The sequence below is a fragment of the Pyxicephalus adspersus genome, chromosome Z (assembly GCF_032062135.1).
Source record: "Pyxicephalus adspersus chromosome Z, UCB_Pads_2.0, whole genome shotgun sequence".
Classification (NCBI taxonomy): Eukaryota; Metazoa; Chordata; class Amphibia; order Anura; family Pyxicephalidae; genus Pyxicephalus; species Pyxicephalus adspersus.
In genome coordinates, this window is record NC_092871.1 from 44674367 (window position 1) to 44692987 (window position 18621).

The window sequence follows — 18621 nt, forward strand, 5'->3', positions numbered from 1 at the left end:
AGCGGCTATAACAAGATGGAACCTGCTGTATGAATGTTTTATTTATTTTTTAAACTTTTTTAGGGGAGTGCCACGATCTTTGTCACGTGGGTTCCTCAGCTGACTAGTGAAAGATGGTCACATGATTGATGCTCAGCCAGAGTGAGGTGTATACAGAACACAGAGGCGTCATGTCTGGCAGCACTGTACAGTGACGATACCATTGTGAGGTTTTAAGGTAAGAAAGTTCTCTGTAGGGTCATTTTCCGAGGTCAGAGAAGTATCCATGGTGACAAGGGTAACTATGATCGCTGTATAGCTGTACATCAATATCTGTTACCCCTTATTCTGAATCTGTTTGTCTTCTACATTCATAATAAGTTACCTGAACTGTTCAGTTTATATTTATTCAGGTGTCCTGGGTACTACAAAGCTGGGAAGTGTGAATGTTGTACAATCTTATGTGTGGAGGCCACTGCCTAATCTTATCCTTGTGTTTCCTTTCAGGATGGAGGAGGACAATAGACAACCATTGCTGCCTCCTACACAAGACCAACAAATACAGCACAACATATATCTCAGGTATATTTATCATTATATACTTATATCCCAGGTATATATATATATCATTATATACTTTCATCTCAGGTATATATATATACATATACTTTTATCTCAGGTATATATATATATATTCGGCTTGCTCCTACTTTCTGCTCATTTAAAAGAGCACTCAAAACCCATTTTTTTAATCTTGCCTACCCATCTTCTTCTGTCTCTTAAACCACCACTACTTCCCACTACTCCATATCTCCCCTCTTATTGTGTGAGACTTCCCCCACCTCCTAGATTGTAAGCTCTTCGGGGCAGGGTCCTCTTCTCCCCGTGTCACGGTCTGTCATTTGCAACCCCTGTTTAATATACAGCGCTGCATAATATGTTGGCGCTATGTAAGTTTATTGAAAAATAATAAACATAATATATCAGAAGAGAGTCACTGTAATGTTAACACAGTGACACTGACATACAATAGAAGAGATTTACTCGAATGTGCACATCCTGACACTGACGTACACAAGCAGAGAGTTGTCCAGTGCACACACCTTGATGCTGTCATATAAAGGCAGATCATTTTTCTGTGTGCACCTAACCTGATACTGGATTTGAGCAAGGGTGGTGTAGCAACAGCATAAATTGGTAATGTAACAGGGTTTGCCAAACCCTGGAAAATACTCTTTTAAAAGAGAATCCGCAATAAAGCAAACAATGTTTTAATGCCAAACAATGTTGTATGTTTGATCAATTCTCAAAATACAAAGTAAAGCTAAGCACAAGAAATACATGTATCTCAAAGTACACCGTAATTCACAAATATCTGGCACTAAACAATTTGCAACTGAACTTGTAACATCAATTAGGTGGGTAAACATATTCCCTTAAAAGCCCAGTATCAGCATATAGGTCTTAGCCAATCACATGTGTGGCAATTATACCTAACATGCTTCGCCCCATGTAGGCTTCCTTGGGGATGGTCGCACACGAACAGGAAAGTTACCTTACCATTAGCGCGTAAACACCCCTGAGGAAGCCTACATCAGACGAAACGAATCGGGTATGATAGTCACACATATACTGACATATAACCAAAGAGATTTCTCCAGTGTGCAGAGATTCTCCAGAGAATTGTCCTGTACACACACCCTGACACAATCTGCCAAATATAATAGAAGAGAACTTCTAGTGTTCACACTCTGATACTGACATACAATGGGAGAGATTTGTCCAGTTAGCACACTGACATGTAATGGCAGGAAATTGTCCAGTTTACATGCTGTAAGAGCAGCTATCATATAATTAATAATTACTGACTAGACAATTGTCCAGAGGGCACACACTGATATAATGGCAATGGATGGTCCTATCTACACACTCTGACTATCTGATCTATTTGTCTTTCCTCATTTTCTTCCTACAGGAGGGTGCAGAATAGAAATCTATATTTGGCTACTTGGGCCGCTGTATTGGGTCCTCTGAGCTTTGGTTTTGTCCTTGGTTACAGCTCTCCAGCTATCTCTGATCTAAAGAATGCAGATGATCCACGTTTAATATTGGACAAGGTCACAGCATCTTGGTTTGGAGTGAGTGATATTTTGTATGCATGGGATGTTTAGGGTATGAAAATAGCACAATTCTGGACGGTACTGGATTGCTAAAATCAGTGGTCGCAATCAGGGAAAAAAGGGAGGATCTAAAAAGAGAGAGGAAAGTGAGTCAAAAGGATTGGGGGGAGGAGAAGGATTTGAGAGGATCTGAGGGTGTGGGGAGAGGGGAAGGAGGATCTGAGGGTTTATAGAGAGGGGACGGGATCTGAAGGTTTATGGAGAGGGGACCGGGTATTTTAGGGTTTATGGAGAGGGGACGGAGGATCTGAGGGATTAGGGATGTACAATCTGACTGACCAGAGTGAGATAGAGGAGAGAGGGTCTGACAGATCACTGGGGGAAAAATCTGAAGATCATAGAGATCAGTTGGAACTGTCAGAAGGCCCTGACTACTGAGTGGTAGAGTTGATGAAAATGCTTGTTCCTTATATTTTGTATCTTTCTTGCCATGTGCAGATCTTTGACATTTATCACAGAGAAAAATACAATATTGGAGTTTTTTTTCCTAATCATCATATATTCATGTTGAAAAACGGGAAGTGCTGCTTTCACTTGTGCTGATGGTTGTCAAAAATTAGCATGAAGTTCACAGATAATGGATACCACCACACCTTATCCTTTGACAAGGGCCATACAGATGGCAACATTAGCTTAATCAGCTGCCACTCTGCAGTGTGGTAATACTTGTCAGCTGATCTATAATTGTCCTGCTGCATCACTAAGTGCCTGCTATATCTTTTAATAATTATTTGTAAATTGATGATATTCTCACATGTCTGGAGCTGGAAAAGCACCAATAAGTTCATGCATGTCTTTTTCTCTTCCTCCGGTTAGTCTATTGTCACCATTGGAGCTGCCATTGGGGGCCTGTTTGGAGGCTGGATGGTGGATCGGTTAGGTCGGAAGGTCAGCCTCATGGTCTGCTCCATCCCATTTGTTCTGGGCTTCACTTTCATCATATCAGCACAGAACGTCTGGATGTTACTGGGAGGACGGCTTCTTTCTGGACTGGCCAGTGGCATCACCTCGTTGGTGGTCCCTGTGAGTTTAGTTTTCATATCATGTGCAGTACCATAGACCAGTGTTTTTCAACCGCTGTTCCGCGGCACACTAGTGTGCCTTGAGAGATCTTCGGGTGTACCGTGGGAAATTATCCAATTTCAGTTAATTGGTCCCAAAATGATTTATTTACTGCAAAAAATTTGTCTTCATTTGTCTATACCAGCGATGTATAGTGATAGGCAGAACCAAAAAAAACTCTTCCACTAGATGGCAGCAGGTAGCTAATTTACGTGTCTGACTTTTTGGTGGTGTTCCGTGGGATTTTTCTAATTGTAAAATATGTGCCGCGACTAAGAAAGGTTGGGAAACACTGCCATAGACATCTTAATACAGAATTAGGGAAGCAATCAGTCTGCCTTCTAGGGTTTGTGTGCATCTTATCTGACATAGGCAAATACTGTGTTAAGGTTAAAATGTTTTTTTGGAAAACATTTTTCAGACACTGTCAGGAAAATCAACTTTAAAATGATTGCAGGCACATTTTTAAATGTCTGCACGTGGTGTAATGGCTCTTAGTGTGCAAGATTTTTGTGCAACCATTTTGCTTAAGACATGGTTGGTAAATTCTTAATGCATGTAAATACTACAGAAAGCAAAGAATATACACAAGGAACACCATACAGTCAAAAATAGTTAAAAATTCTGGTGTGTGTGTGTTTTAGTTTTTTTTTTTTTTTTTAACAAACATCAAAAGGAAACTTTAAACTGCACTCAATAGTAATTATTAAAACAGACTAGAAATTTACATCAGAAGTAGAATAACTTTGTATTACCCCTACCCTTCTCTCATACACCCATCCAGCTATGACTAAGCCTTTCATCACCAGTCACAAACTATTGTCATAACCATACAAACAAATTACAATTTTTTATTAATAGGAGGGCATTTAACAGTTTCTTCTTAACTCGTTTCACAGATCAGTGTCCACCTCCTCAGGAGATCATAGAGGTATTCTCATTTTCTACATCACATATTGAGATAATTGATTTAAAAGAAATACCTTAAATTTACAGTATAAATTGTATCCAATCAGGAATTATAAAATTTAAAGCTGCACGCATATATGAGGTCATTTTAAAATTGTACTGTACATTAAATATGTGTTTATTAATTATTTATTTGAGTATTTTGTTGCAGAAAATGAGATTAACTCTCCTGGTGAAAGGGGCACTGACCCACAAATGTGTTGAGAATAACCTGTTGTACAACCTGCTAATAATAAAAAAAAATGTAATCATGTATGTAGTTATAAAAATATAAGGTGATGAAATGTTTGTCTATAGTTGAGTAGTGGTATTCCAATGCACTTTTCACTGTTTTAATGATTACTGTCAAGTTTAATGTTAGGCTTTTTATGTTTTGTAATACTTTATGTTGTGAACAACATCATTTTAAATTTTATTTGACTTTGTGTTTTGGAAGAGCTCAGTTTATGGAAATCTGGGTTGCAGCATGTTCATCTTTTCTTTTAAATATGTAGTCTAAACATAGGTTTAAACAAAAAGGTTAACAAAATAACAAGAACAAAAAACAAGACCAAATCTAAATATAAATATCTATAAAGAAAAAAAAAGCAGCTGACCCAATGAACCACTTAGTCTTTTTGTGTCACTGGAAAACATCTGTGGCCAAGCTAGTTCAATTTATTAGTGTAATGAAACCATTGACATATATTTATATGCTTTGTAGTTATCTTCTCCGCATTATTTTAGCGTCTTTCCAGTCTGTGATGTCCTGCAGAGCTATTTGCAGTGCACCTCTGCAGAATATCCATCCTTTACGCAACGATAAAACCTGAAAGATGTCAGCTTCTTATTACCACTGGGTATTTTTCTCAATATTTTTCAGCCTTTGCTGGCTCTAGGGAAGAATTGAATGTTAGAAATCATTCTTTTCAGGCCTGCAGGCTGCTGCAAATGATCAGATAGGTGTTAGAAGCAACAAAGTTGTTAGAGCCATAGAGTAATAATCATGGATTTGTCATTGGAAGAAATATTATAAATAAATAAAAGCTGTCTGTCTTGTAGGTGTATATTTCTGAGACTTCCCACTCTAGAGTACGAGGGCTACTGGGTTCTTGTGTGCAGTTGATGGTGGTCACTGGAATTGTTGGTTCGTATATTGCAGGTAAGGAAGTGGTGGTGGGGTAAAGAAGGCCATATTTTTTGTCTTATTGTGTACAGCAGTGTCTGATGGTCTCCTGCAGGAATGTTCCTTGACTGGCGTTGGCTTGCTGTGCTGTGCTCTGTACCTCCTGTCATTATGGTATTATTTATGATCTTTATGCCGGAGACACCACGATACCTCATCAGCCAGAACCAGACGTTTGAGGCTTTGTCTGCACTTCGTTTCCTGCGGGGGCCAGATGTGGACCATGAATGGGAGTACCGACAGATTGAGTCCAGTGCAGATCAGCAGGTAGATGTCCTTCTTTTTGTGATCCATGAGAACTGTTTTCTGGTAAGGAGCAGCCTACATAATTCTTCTTTTATCTCGGCCAGGAGGCGAGTCTGAAGATGGCAGATCTTTGGAACCCGGCCATTTATAAGCCATTTATCATTGGAATCTCCCTCATGTTCTTCCAACAGTTCACTGGCATTAATGCCATTATGTTTTATGCTGCCATGATCTTTGAAGAAGCCAATTTCAAGGTATGTTAGAGCCCCCTGGTGTACAATAATAAGATAATAGGAAATTACCACACTACATATATAAATGAATTGCACTGTGTCTCAAATTTTTTTTATATAGAACAGCAGCCTGGCATCTGTCATTGTAGGTTTGATCCAAGTGGTGTTTACAGCTGTGGCGGCACTTATCATGGACAAGGCTGGAAGAAAAATTCTACTAATTATTTCAGGTAAACAGCTTTTTTATCTAGCACTGAACTGTGTAAGATTTTCCTATCCCTTTTTATAATGACAATGATGTAATTGTTATACACAAATTCAGCAGCTGTTAGTTACACTGTACATACTATTGCATGGTATAACAAAACTTTGTCCCTATTGCTAATTGCGGGATCCACAGTCAATATAAAATATTCTTTATATTTTATATTTACCAGATGCAAACAGTAGGTGGCACACCTACCATAGACCAGTGTTTTTCAACCGCTGTTCCGCGGCACACTAGTGTGCCTTGAGAGATCTTCGGGTGTACCGTGGGAAATTATCCAATTTCAGTTAATTGGTCCCAAAATGATTTATTTACTGCAAAAAATTTGTCTTCATTTGTCTATACCAGCGATGTATTGTGATAGGCAGAACCAAAAAAAACTCTTCCACTAGATGGCAGCAGGTAGCTAATTTACGTGTCTGACTTTTTGGTGGTGTTCCGTGGGATTTTTCTAATTGTAAAATATGTGCCGCGACTAAGAAAGGTTGGGAAACACTGCTCTAGGAGACAACTATATGGGGACTGTTTACCAAAATCCGTTATCTACTAAGGAATTTTAATTCTATTCTGTTCAACCAAACTTTGCTTTTTTCTCCTGCGAGTTAGTTTGCAGTTAATCATTTGCAGCTATGCCCAAGATCTACCCCAACCCATGAAAGGATCGAAGCACATATTGTTGAGCACATGATTGCTGAAACCCTCCTTCTTTCAGATAGTTACCTGTATTGCTGGCAGCACTTTTTTAACATTGGTGTCCTAATTAGCTCAGACTGCACCTCCTTCTTCCATAATTTTTTTTTATTCACAGGCTGCTGATTTTAAAGCAGATTTGTCTACTTATGCTAGCTGTATAGAAAAATACATTCCAGGGTTTTTTTTCAATTATAATAACTATAATTAATACAAAATGGGTTCAAATTGTTTATATTCATTTTCTGGAGATTAGCTTCAAATTACAATTGATCTAAAAACTTGACTGTTTGATCTCTGCCAGTGTAAAATGAGTTAATCTGCCCTAGTAAGGGACTTTCCAGTTTCCTGTCAATACCATATTTTCCACTATTTGATTCATTCTGTTGTAGCTGGTTGTTCAGCTGACACCTTTTTTTCCTCCTTTCAGGTACCATCATGGCTATCAGTGCCACCCTGTTTGGGGTGTATTTTAAAATCACAGAGATACATTCACAGAATGCCTCCACTATTATGCCTGTGACAGCTATGGCAGAGAGCTCAGGAGAGCAGCTGTCATGGCTGCCTCTGGCCAGCATGGCTCTCTTCATTTCTGGTAAGTTATTGCCAACTGAGGCTCTATTGGTTTCTGTACTGGATGATTCACTGTACCGTATTAAATCTAGGGCAGCTGAATTTAGAAGGTTCATATGTTTTACATATCCCTCTCTATCTCTCTCTCTTCTCTGTCTCTGCTAGCTATCTATCTCTCTATCTCTCTATCCCTCTTCCAATGAGAGGGATGAGGGAGGGGCTCCTACCCCATCCCATGGGAGGTTTTTGATAGAACCCAATAAAAATTTTGGAGCAGATGTTTTCCATTTTCCCTCTTTCCCATTGGAAAGGATTGGTCAAAAGCCATGTGCCCCAGTATAGATCTGAGAGCAGATTTATGATTGGTCTGATAGGCATCCCCAGTACCTCTTACTCTGTTGTTTGGCTTTCTGCAGGTTTTGCAATTGGCTGGGGTCCCATTCCCTGGCTGGTAATGTCTGAGATCTTCCCTCTTCGTGCGAGGGGTGTGGCCAGTGGAGTTTGTGTCATTACTAATTGGGGCTGCGCTTTCCTGGTGACAAAGGAGTTTCAGGACATGATGGTAAGTTTGCAACCTGGAAGATTCATCAAAAAGTCATTAGGAAGTTTTCACTTGTAGTCTCAGCATTGTGAAATAGATCACCATTGTTCAGCCTGTTAGGTATACTGATGGAAAACATTTTGTGCTACTGTTCCTGTATTGTATACAGCAGTGGGTGACCTTGTTATCTTTGATGTGCCAAAAGTAGTCTTTTTTGTTAGAATGGAGGGAATAGCTTTCTAGAAGAATTTCTGCCTAGTGTAATTGTATATTAAGGGGTAAAATAATTTTCTTTAAAAGCTGACATGTTTAAACAATAATGGTTTCCAATTGGCTACTGTGCAATATTCCATATTTTTTTATGCTTTTTTTTGGTGATCCTGCCAGGAACACACTTATATCCTAGGGTTACAATATCTATGAAGGAACAGTATTGTCAGTCTAGGATAGTTGGTTTGTGATAAATCCCAAAAAATACCAGTTCATTTTCTGTATTTCTAAAACATATATCAAACGGCTAAGCAAAGTTTTGTTTAGTTAAGTCTTGGTTGTATGTCTATAACACACCACATGCAGGCTGTATACCTGGAACTTGGTGACCTCTCGGTAGTGCTCATGTACTGCACTACTACTCACACAGATCTTCATTTATAATGTCACTCAGACATTTATGGTTTGCATGATGTGTCCTCTAATAGTCCTCTCTTTTGCAGGATTCTCTGACTTCCTATGGGACATTCTGGTTATTTGCAGCGTTCTGCGCTCTCAATGTGCTTTTTACATTTTTTTTTGTCCCAGAGACAAAGGGGAAAAGTCTGGAACAAATAGAATCTCACTTCCAGGCTGAACGGGGTACAACAAGATTTGGATCATTCTCAAGTACAGTTCAGTAACTGAGCGTAAAATTGTTACCTGGTGGCAGGTAGTGTTATTTTATATCCAATGATGGGATTTATTTCTTCTGACAGGATCAGAATGAAATATCTGCTTTCATATCAGGCACTGAAAGGCGTGTTTGCCAATTTCAAAAGATGCCAACTGTTCGGCTGAGAATTGCAGTGTATCAAAGGGTGGCTACCTGTAGAATTTTGGAATCCATATCAAAACGATGCAGTGAAAAATATAATTCTACTGAGAATGGCTTCTGACTGGACAATACATTCACTAATATTCATATCCGGAGGGTGCAGGACCATGTCAGTTAGGCTTCCCCTCCACCCTATAAAAAAATGTGAGCCACTGATAGATGTTGGGTGGGTGGGTTTTTATTATTCATTTTTCAGCTGGCTGTGAATAACAAGTTTCTTCAGCTGTTACCAAGGCACATATGAACTTTCAAACAGTTATGTGTGACATTTCTGGAACATCTTTATATGCAGATTTCTGTTTTGTGTGATACTATTGTGGTGCATTTGATTTAGATATGTCTGCAATTGTTATGGCAGAATGTGGTGGATGTCTAATGCTAATTTGTACTGACATGATTATCCCAGAAATGTACCCAGGATTTATAATACCTTCCTTTGGACATCATATTACATAGTAAATAAAGGTTATTACAGTTTGACAATAAACATAATTAAAGTGATACCTGTTAACTAGTTGAACTGATGTAGTTTCTTGTGCTGTCATTCCCTGGTGCCTCAATTGTTGTAAAATGTTACAGGGTAAAAGGCCTTGTTGGCCTCTTGCTGGTGTTTTCCTTTTGTCATTTTAGGCTTCTGGATGTTTTTAATAGAAAACATTGGGCCTGGGATGGCACACAAAGGTATATTAAAAATGTAAAAACTCTGAGCTCTCTTTTGTCTCTGTGCCATATCATATGAATTTAAAGTTGTACATGTATTCAGGGTATCTAGGATGTTTCCTTTTGTAACAAGAGCAGGTTTAAAATATTTGCCTATCCTTATAAATGTGGTCTGAAACCTTTTTCATGTGATGTATAAAAGATACCACTGGGTGGCACTAGTCACATGCAGACCTGGGTTTAAAAATCTTCAGCCTGAAGACAAATTTGGCTATACATTTAGTGTTAGAAGAGACCATATCACTAACATAAAAAAATCATGTAGTTTGAAATGCTTGTTTCAATTTCTTTACCCACCCATACATATTTTACTTTAATTGCAAAGTAGAGACCTCCTTCTCCATAGTCCTCTTCTGTTTCCTCTCCCATTGCCTTGCTGCACAAGCTTTTATGTAGCTTATATATATATATATATATATATATATATATATATATATATATGTATGTATGTATGTATGTATGTATATATATATATATATATATATATGTATATGTATTTATACATATATATTTACAAATACATATGTATTTATCAGCAAGGCCAGTGATTGCTAAATATCTGGACTATAATGATTGAATGAATATAATGCAATATTTTCGTTCCAGAAGACAACTACAAATAGAAGGTGCACGCATATTATTATTTGCAGACTATTCTCCGGAAGTATCACGCAAAAGTCAAACGTTTAATAGAGTTTGTTCTATTCTATATCGATTTAAATTGCGCTTCACACTGGCTAATCCAGCGGTTCTACATTTTACAGATCTTCAAGGTCAGAGCCACACTTTTACATCAGCAGAGGATGCAGAAGGTCATATTAGGAAATGGGATGCACCTGAGGCTGTTCTGAGAAAATCACCTTCCACTTTACAACAATCAGTACCCATAGTGGAAAAAGTTTCAAAGGCATTAACGCCTTCTCCATTAAAGTCCCAGAGAGTTATTCAAACAGGTCTTAGATCTCACGAGTTGAAGAAAAATAACACAGGCACTAAAAGTAAAAGGGACACTTAAAATAAGATAAACTTTGCTGTTCTGTTTTTTTTATTTATCTTTTCATGTCTTTTTTTACAAAATTTAAATTTTGTATACACTATATATAGAAGGCTTGCTGGGGTGATATGTGCCTCAAAAGCTAAGCAGCTCAAAAAGTAGATCGAGATGGCTCATGGGGAAAAAAGGAAAGTCTGTTTTTGTATGTCTTTTTTGTTTGGTATGTATATATATATGGTAGAGAGAAGGTGTGTATGCTTTTTTTTTTTGGATCTCAGTTCTCAATTATATATGCATTTGAATATTATTTGGTAAAAACTAGATATACCTTCAAGGATGTGAATCATTATATGACATCAAATGAAATGATAAAATTAAGAGGAAAGACCTGCATCATGTTTCATAGTATTAGCATGTTTTGAGTACTAGATAATATGGATAAAGATGGAATATGCGAATAGTTTCATGGTATGTAAAAAGGGCTTTGTTCACCTAATAAGAGGATGGTGATTTTATGCCATCTTAAAAGATTAAAACCAGAGGTAGCACTACTACAGGAAACCCATCTGGGATGTGCAGATTTTATGAGGTTAAAGATGTGGGTGATAGAAATAGATGGATCCCCAGCAATAGGTTGGAAAGTGGATGTGGTTATTTTATTACATAAAAAATGGGTTGGGAAAGTAAGATTTATGAAACAAGATAGTGAAGGAAGAACAATGTGTGTTACTATTGCATTCCCGGCCATTTAACATAACTGCATGTTTATGGGACGTGGGAGGAAACCCACGCAGACACGGGGAGAACCTGCAAACTCCATGCAGATAGTGTCCTGGCTGGGATTCAAACCTAGGACCTAGCACTGCAAAGGCCAGAATGCTAACCCCTGAACCACCGTGCTGCCTGTTTGGGTAAGTATTTCTAGAAAATATCTAAAAGATATTTTTAGACAGAGATATCAACTGGAGAGGGGGTATACTTTTTTGGCATGTTCATGAATCACATGCAAGGATTGATTACCTCTTTGGTTTCAATTCTTTATTACATCTGATAGACTCCCCAGATATACATACTATTGTCATATCTGACCATTGTCCTATATTGATTGATATTAGAGAACAAATGCCAAAGAGAGACCATGTTCAATGGGGATTTCCATCATTTCTATATCAAGACCTTGAATTTAGGAAAATGGTACTAGCAGCTTGGGCTGAATTTTCGTGTAATAATATTCTCCATAAATCCAATCCTATAATATTCCGGGAGGCGGGTATAGCATAGAGGTTGTGTCATGTCGTTTATGATTAAGAAAAAGAAACATCTGCAAAATATCAACAAACTATTAGGGATTTGAGGCTAATTCAACAAGAATTAACAAATAATTTAAATCCAGACAATAAACAGAAATGGGATGAAGCTAAAAGAAAATTTGATTATTGGCTTGAACAGCAAGAACAATTTAAATAAAACATAGAGATTTGAGGTTTCATAAGTTCGGAAATAAATCAGGTAAGATGCTGGCAAATTTAGTAAGGCAGAAATATAACCGACACATATTTCATCATTGTATTCACCAACAGGTGAGGTTGTAGGAGATCCAAAAGCGATTAATCATTTGTTGGCAAAATTTTATCAGAGCTTATATGCAACCTCACCTGCTGGTTTAGAAGAAGCCGATAGGTATTTGAAGAAAATTAAACTCCCTAAATTGACACAAGATATGCGATCTAGATTGAATGCCCCAATAACATCTATGGAAGTGCTACCATAGTGAGTATGGCCAATGGTAAAGCTCCTGGGCCAGATGGTTTTATTATAGAATTCTATAAAATGATAAAAGAAGAGATAATTTAGGATATATGTGCTTTATATGATACTCTATGGGATCAAGGATGTTATTTTGCAACAGGCAAAGAAGCACATATTAAAGTCTTGTTGAAAAAGGGAAAATATCCAAGATACTCAGAATCCTATTATAGCTGTATCGTTATTAAATATTGATGCAAAAATTCTTTCTAAAATATTGGCAGATAGGATTGCAATCTTTCTCCCATCTCTTATACATGAAACCCAAGTAGAATTCGTAAAAGGAAGATCAGCGGTAACAAATATACGTAAGGTATTAACGGTGTTGGAGTATGCAAAAAATCATCTCTATCCATGCTGAAAAAGCATTTGATAATGTTAATATATCTTGGCTATTCAGAGTCTTGCACTGGATGGGTTTCGAAGGACAGTTTATAGATTTCGGAAATCATAAATTTACATAGAGGCACTAGACAACAGTGTCCTTTATCGCCTTTACTGTTTAATTTAGCATTGCAACCTTTTGTCAGGATAATAGAAAATTCTGATTTAATTGTATTAAATATCAGGTGCATAACGGGAAGTCAGCATTTTTTGCAGATGATATCTTGTTATTTTCCGATAATCCATCAGTAGACATCCCGAATATACAGTCTGAATTGATACAGTTTGGCAGATTATCAGGCTTGAAAGTTAATTTTCACAAGAGTGAGATTCTTTCTTTAACTCCTAAAAGTATGGAGTCATGGGTTTCAAATGTGGATTTCCAAATAGCACAGAATAGCAATAATTATCTGGGTATAAAAATTGGAAGATTGCCCTCCTCTGTGAAGTATTTAAACTATTCCCCTCTGTTCTCTAAAGTAATTGGGGAACTTAAACAATGGAACAATTTGCAGTATCTTTTTGGGAAGTTATTTTATAAAGATGATATCCTTTACTAAATTATTATACCTGTTACAAACTATTCCTTTAATCTTGAAGCATAAGGACATTATAGCTATAAATAAAGCTTTCTCACAGTTTTTAAGGAGAGGTAAAAGAGCAAGGATAGCACTGGATAAATTATATTTGCCAGTCTCTGCAGGGGAGTCAATCTTCCAAATATCAGATATAATTTGGCCTGCATTTCAAGACACGTGGTAGATTGGATTAAGGATTCCTCAAATCGTTCTAATACAGGATTGGAAGCAGAAAGGGTCCATCCTTGGGATTTGAAAGCTATTCTGCATTACAAAATTCCATCCTTACCCAGTCATCTTAGACAAAATATTTTTATTGAGAGATACTATTTTGGCATGGAGAGATTTCTCCAAATATCTATACCTGTATGTGGTTACCCTCAGTTTCCTTAAGGCATACATCAATCTGTCTTTACATCTTGGAAACAGAAAGGATTGGTCTGTTTTGCAGACCTTTTTGACCTTGGGGTTAGAAATACTATCAATTTGGGAAATTTAAAAAATAAATTCCAGCTTTCAGTAGCAGAAGCACATCCTTTATACTATAGACTGTTACACGCCGGAAGCTCTATATCCAAATGAATATAATTCTCTTCTATCTTTATTACCGCCAAGTATTTTTTACGATATATGCATTTTTATTAAAGCAATTTACCAAACCATTATCTGCCTCCAATGTAAAGAAATGGCAGACTGATTTCAAGGAAAGTAATTTGGTGGATAAGATAATACAAGGTTGGACTACAGTCAGAGGTAGCATTATTAACGAAGAGTGGAGAGAAACCTAATTTATGATTATGCAGAGAGCTTTTAAGGCATTTAGACTTTCCAAAATGCAACTCAAGCTGGACAGTGGAATTTTGAATGCCCTAAATGTGGGGTCTCTCCAGCCCCTTTAAGTCATAGGTTATGGACATGCCCCAACATTTTAATATTTTGGCAACTAGTATTACAATTTGTGCAGCACTAGTAGACACACAAATACCCTTTTTTTCTGTGTATATTGCTTTTTTGTATTTCAACAATTTTTATTAATTTTAATCATATAAAAAAAAACACAAAACAGTAAACATACTATACAGAGACATCCAGTATTTGTGATATACAAAATTAGTACATTGTATTGTTCCTGAATGTTAAATTGTTATTCTATTAAAATCATAAAATGTTATTTCAGTTTACCCTTTTTTTATACTTCTGTCTCTTTTAATATCTGACCTAAACCAAAAAAAAAAGTGAAAGAATTCCCAAAATATTTATTTATAATCGTCATACAGAAAAAAACTAAAATACAGTGCTTCTCAGTATACAGTATTAACAAGTTATCACAATCTGTGCCAATATTCAATCCATTTGTGAATTATAACAATAAACAACCAATAACTCAATTTTGTGCTAATATTTCCATTATTTTAATCTATTCTCTACCCCCTACTTATTCCCCAGTGCTATTCGCTACTTGTGATCTGTAAGATGAAAAAGAAATCCAGGGCTCTCAAATACCGTCAAATTTAGTCAGAGATTTTTAAAGTATAAGATATTTTATCGTTTATCATAATCCAATTTAGTTTGGTTTGGTTCTAGAGATATCGTGGGCTTTTTCCAGGCTTTTGCTAATGCAATCCTACTTCCCAGAAGTATCATTTTAATCAACTTCAGTATCGATTTTGGCAGGATCAAGTCCACTTTACTAAATAGGGCTGCTTCAGAGGAGCTGCAACTTTCACGTTGCAAAATCCATGAAATCATGGTTAACACTTCATCCCAGTAATCCCTAGCAATTGGACACGCCCACCAAATATGTATCATGGAACCCTTCACGGGGCATCCTCGAAAACACATTGGGGAAATTGATAGAACATACTTTGCCATTTTGTTTGGAACCTTGTACCATCTGAGCATCACTAATATTTAGCTTCCACAAGAGCGGAATTCAGGGATACCCTGAAAAAGGAATATGCCATCTCTCCCCACTCCTCTGGTTCCCATGTTTTACTCAACTCAGCTTCCCAGTCCAGCATACATAATTTTGCCAGAGGGGGCCACCAAGGCTAAATAAATGATATAAATTTGCCCTTTTGTTGATATTGATGCACAGGTGCTTTCAAAAGGAGTGGACCTCGTAGGTCTCTGAGCTTGCCTGAATAATTTGTTAACAAATGAGCAGAGTTGTCGGGGACATCCTATTCCTCCCTAGGCTTTTTCTGTTTTCACAAAACAGGCTTCTATTGGGCCTACAAAATTATCATGATTCTCCATCTCTACCTATTGAGGTCTAGTACCAGGCAAATTACTCATCAACATTTGTGATACCTGTGCTGCTACATAATAATGTTTAAGGTTTGAGATTCCCAGTCCTCCCATTTGCTTGGGGGCATATAGGGTGGCCTTTTGGATTCTGCCCTGTTTTCCTACCCAAATAAATTTGATCATTCTCGATTGAAGGAGCGCTATCTTTTTCAAGGGAACTCTAATCGTGAGAGTTCTAAATAGGTATACCAATTTTGGGAGCATATTCATTTTGATAGCAGGTATCCTCCCCAACCATGACAGAGGTGAATGAGACCACCTTTGAAGGTCAGCTTGAAGTTTCTTAATCGGCAGTATAATTATACTTATAAAAATTTCCATAAGAAGATGTCAAATTTATACCTAGATATTGTAGGAATCCCTCACCCTAACTAAAATCACACTGACTTGGCATTTATTATGTTTATCAATATATATTTAAATTTAGGGCTTGGGACTTAGCTCTTTTCACCCGGAGACCTGAGCATATAGCAAACTCGTCTAATAATTTAAAGAGATTAGGCAATGTAGTAACCTGAGATGTGATAAACATCAATATATCATCCGCAAATAAGGCACACTTGTGTTCTGTGTTACCGCACATAATGCCCTTGATATTTTTATTAGTACGTATTGCTTTCGCTGGTGGTTCTATTGCCAAGGCAAACAATAGGAGGGAAAGTGGACAACCCTGCCTCGTTCCCCTTTTGATTAAGATGGAACCAGAAAAGAATCCTCCTAAAGATATTTTAGCTTCCGGAGTGTCCGACGGGCCAACAATAGATTAATAAAATGGTGACCAAAATCCATGTTTAAAAGCGCCTGGAAGGATGTCTGGGCTCAGCTGATCTTAAAAATAAAAAAAGTAATCATGTAAAAGCACCTGGAATAAATATTTCCATGAAAAGCTATCAAATGGGCAGCACGGTGGCTCAGGGGTTAGCACTCCAGCCTTTGCAGCGCTAGGTCCCAGGTTCGATCCCCAGCCAGGACATTATCTGCATGGAGTTTGCAGGTTCTCCCCGTGTCTGCGTGGGTTTCCTCCGGGTACTCCGGTTTCCTCCCACATCCCAAAAACATGCAGTTAGGTTAATTGGCTTCTCCCCAACAATTGACCTTAGACTACATTAATTACATATGACTATGGTAGGGACATTAGATTGTGAGCTCCTTTGAGGGACAGTTAGTGACACGACTATGGACTTTGTACGGCGCTGCGTAATATGATGGCGCTATATAAATACTGTATAATAATAATAAATGCTTTTTGGAGATCAAGTGATAGCAGCATAGCCTGACGGTGTAATCCCCCATCCCAATTGGAATGCACAACTGTTTTTGGTCTTGGATTCAGTTTATTAACCAGAAGGCTACCTGGTTTATCCCTCCACACGAAGAATTTATGTGCCACCCAGCGTATCGATTTCTCTGCCCTAGTTGTAAGGATTAAATTAGGTTCTGTTTGTTTAACCTCTAACTGTCTTTTTAACCCAGCCTGGGGATTCTTTTTATGTTGTTTTTGTAACTCATTGTAATCTTTAAGTTGGTCTTCAATTAATTTATTTTGATTTTTCTTACGAGAGGAGCCTAATTTATAAGTTCTCCCCTAATATATGCCTTGTGAGCTTCCCAATTTAAAGCTGGAGAAGTATCACTAAATTTATTGATTTGAAAATAAGCAACTCTTCTGTTTTTCTTTCTATAGCGGGCTCTGAAATCAGATTTTCATTGAGTCTCCATCAAAATCCTGATTGGGTCCTACTAAAACCCCTTAAGAAAACAACCAGTGGATCATGATCTGACCAGGAGGTTGACAAAATACGAGCCCCTAGAATACCTGACAGCATATAAGGTTGAACAAATACAGGATCAATACGCGAATATTGATTATGGGCATTTGAAAAATACGTATAATCCCTAGTAGAGGGATTTATTTCCCTCAAAGAGTCTATAAGATTATATTTTCTTAAAAGGAGAGATAGATGATGACTCTTCTTTGGAGGGTCTCTATATTTACTCAATTTTGTTTTATCTAGGGTATGGATCCAACGCTATATTTGTATCCCCCATCAATAAAATAGACCCTTGTACTTTAGACCATATCTCCCTCAACATGGTGTGAAAGAATGCTAACTGTCCGTCGTTAGGAGCGTAATATGAAACCACTGATATTATTTGAGTGCCCACATGGCCTCCTACCATTATAAATCTTCCTTCTGGGTCTCTCATGATTTTTTGAGGGCAGAAATTCAGGTTTTTTCTAAAGCATAATAGAACCCCACATTTCTTTTTATCTAAATTTGCCCCATAAAATATAGGGTAATTTTTATGCAGATATTTGGGACATGATTTATTGGAAAAATGTGTTTCCTACAATGCCAGTATATTAACTTTTAGTGAGTCATATTAGTGAAATGCCTTAGATCTTTTTTTATTGGGGAATAATTCCCTGAACATTGTGTGAAAGAATTGTTTTTTTAGATAAAGCATTGTGGGCCTGAAGTGAATCAGTAGACATCAAACTTTAAAGGAGTATGTGCTAATGTGTGCATATACTTTAAAAGTGAATGTTCACAAAGACTAAAAACATCAAAATCACAAAAACCAAATTCAATTAAATAAAAATAAAGATCCAAAAAACAACAAAACCTAATAGAATTATTCCAAACTAAGTTGAGACAGTCCACCCCCACTTAGGACCGCCCTCCTCCCCCCAAGCTTTCAGGAGCTTCCTTGGGCTCCATCTATTCAGGGATATAATGCCTGGGTCAACACAATAAATAAGACCCAAGCAAGATTCTGTAATGCGCCTGGGCACACAAACCACAACCAACTCCAGATATCCTTTTATCATGTT

At 37.3% G+C, this 18621-nt stretch overlaps 1 protein-coding gene across 1 annotated transcript; it reads left to right on the top strand.

Moving 5' to 3' along the window:
* Window positions 1-60: 60 nt before the first annotated feature.
* SLC2A8 (solute carrier family 2 member 8) lies at window positions 61-9504 on the top strand. Its single transcript, XM_072431823.1, has 11 exons — window positions 61-217; window positions 487-561; window positions 1955-2117; window positions 2976-3182; window positions 5232-5331; window positions 5411-5622; window positions 5706-5855; window positions 5956-6064; window positions 7223-7387; window positions 7782-7927; window positions 8620-9504. Exons 2-11 carry the CDS (start codon window positions 488-490, stop codon window positions 8797-8799), a joined length of 1506 nt encoding a protein of 501 aa, XP_072287924.1. The 5' UTR covers window positions 61-217; window position 487; the 3' UTR covers window positions 8800-9504.
* The last annotated feature ends 9117 nt before the right edge of the window (window positions 9505-18621 follow it).

Bases quoted from the DNA above. Each gene is read 5' to 3' on its own strand.
- SLC2A8 (XM_072431823.1), top strand. From the start codon at position 488: ATGGAGGAGGACAATAGACAACCATTGCTGCCTCCTACACAAGACCAA. The intron at 6,065-7,222 runs GTAAACAGCTTT...TCCTCCTTTCAG, and splicing joins AATTCTACTAATTATTTCAG to GTACCATCATGGCTATCAGT. The intron at 7,388-7,781 runs GTAAGTTATTGC...GGCTTTCTGCAG, and splicing joins CATGGCTCTCTTCATTTCTG to GTTTTGCAATTGGCTGGGGT.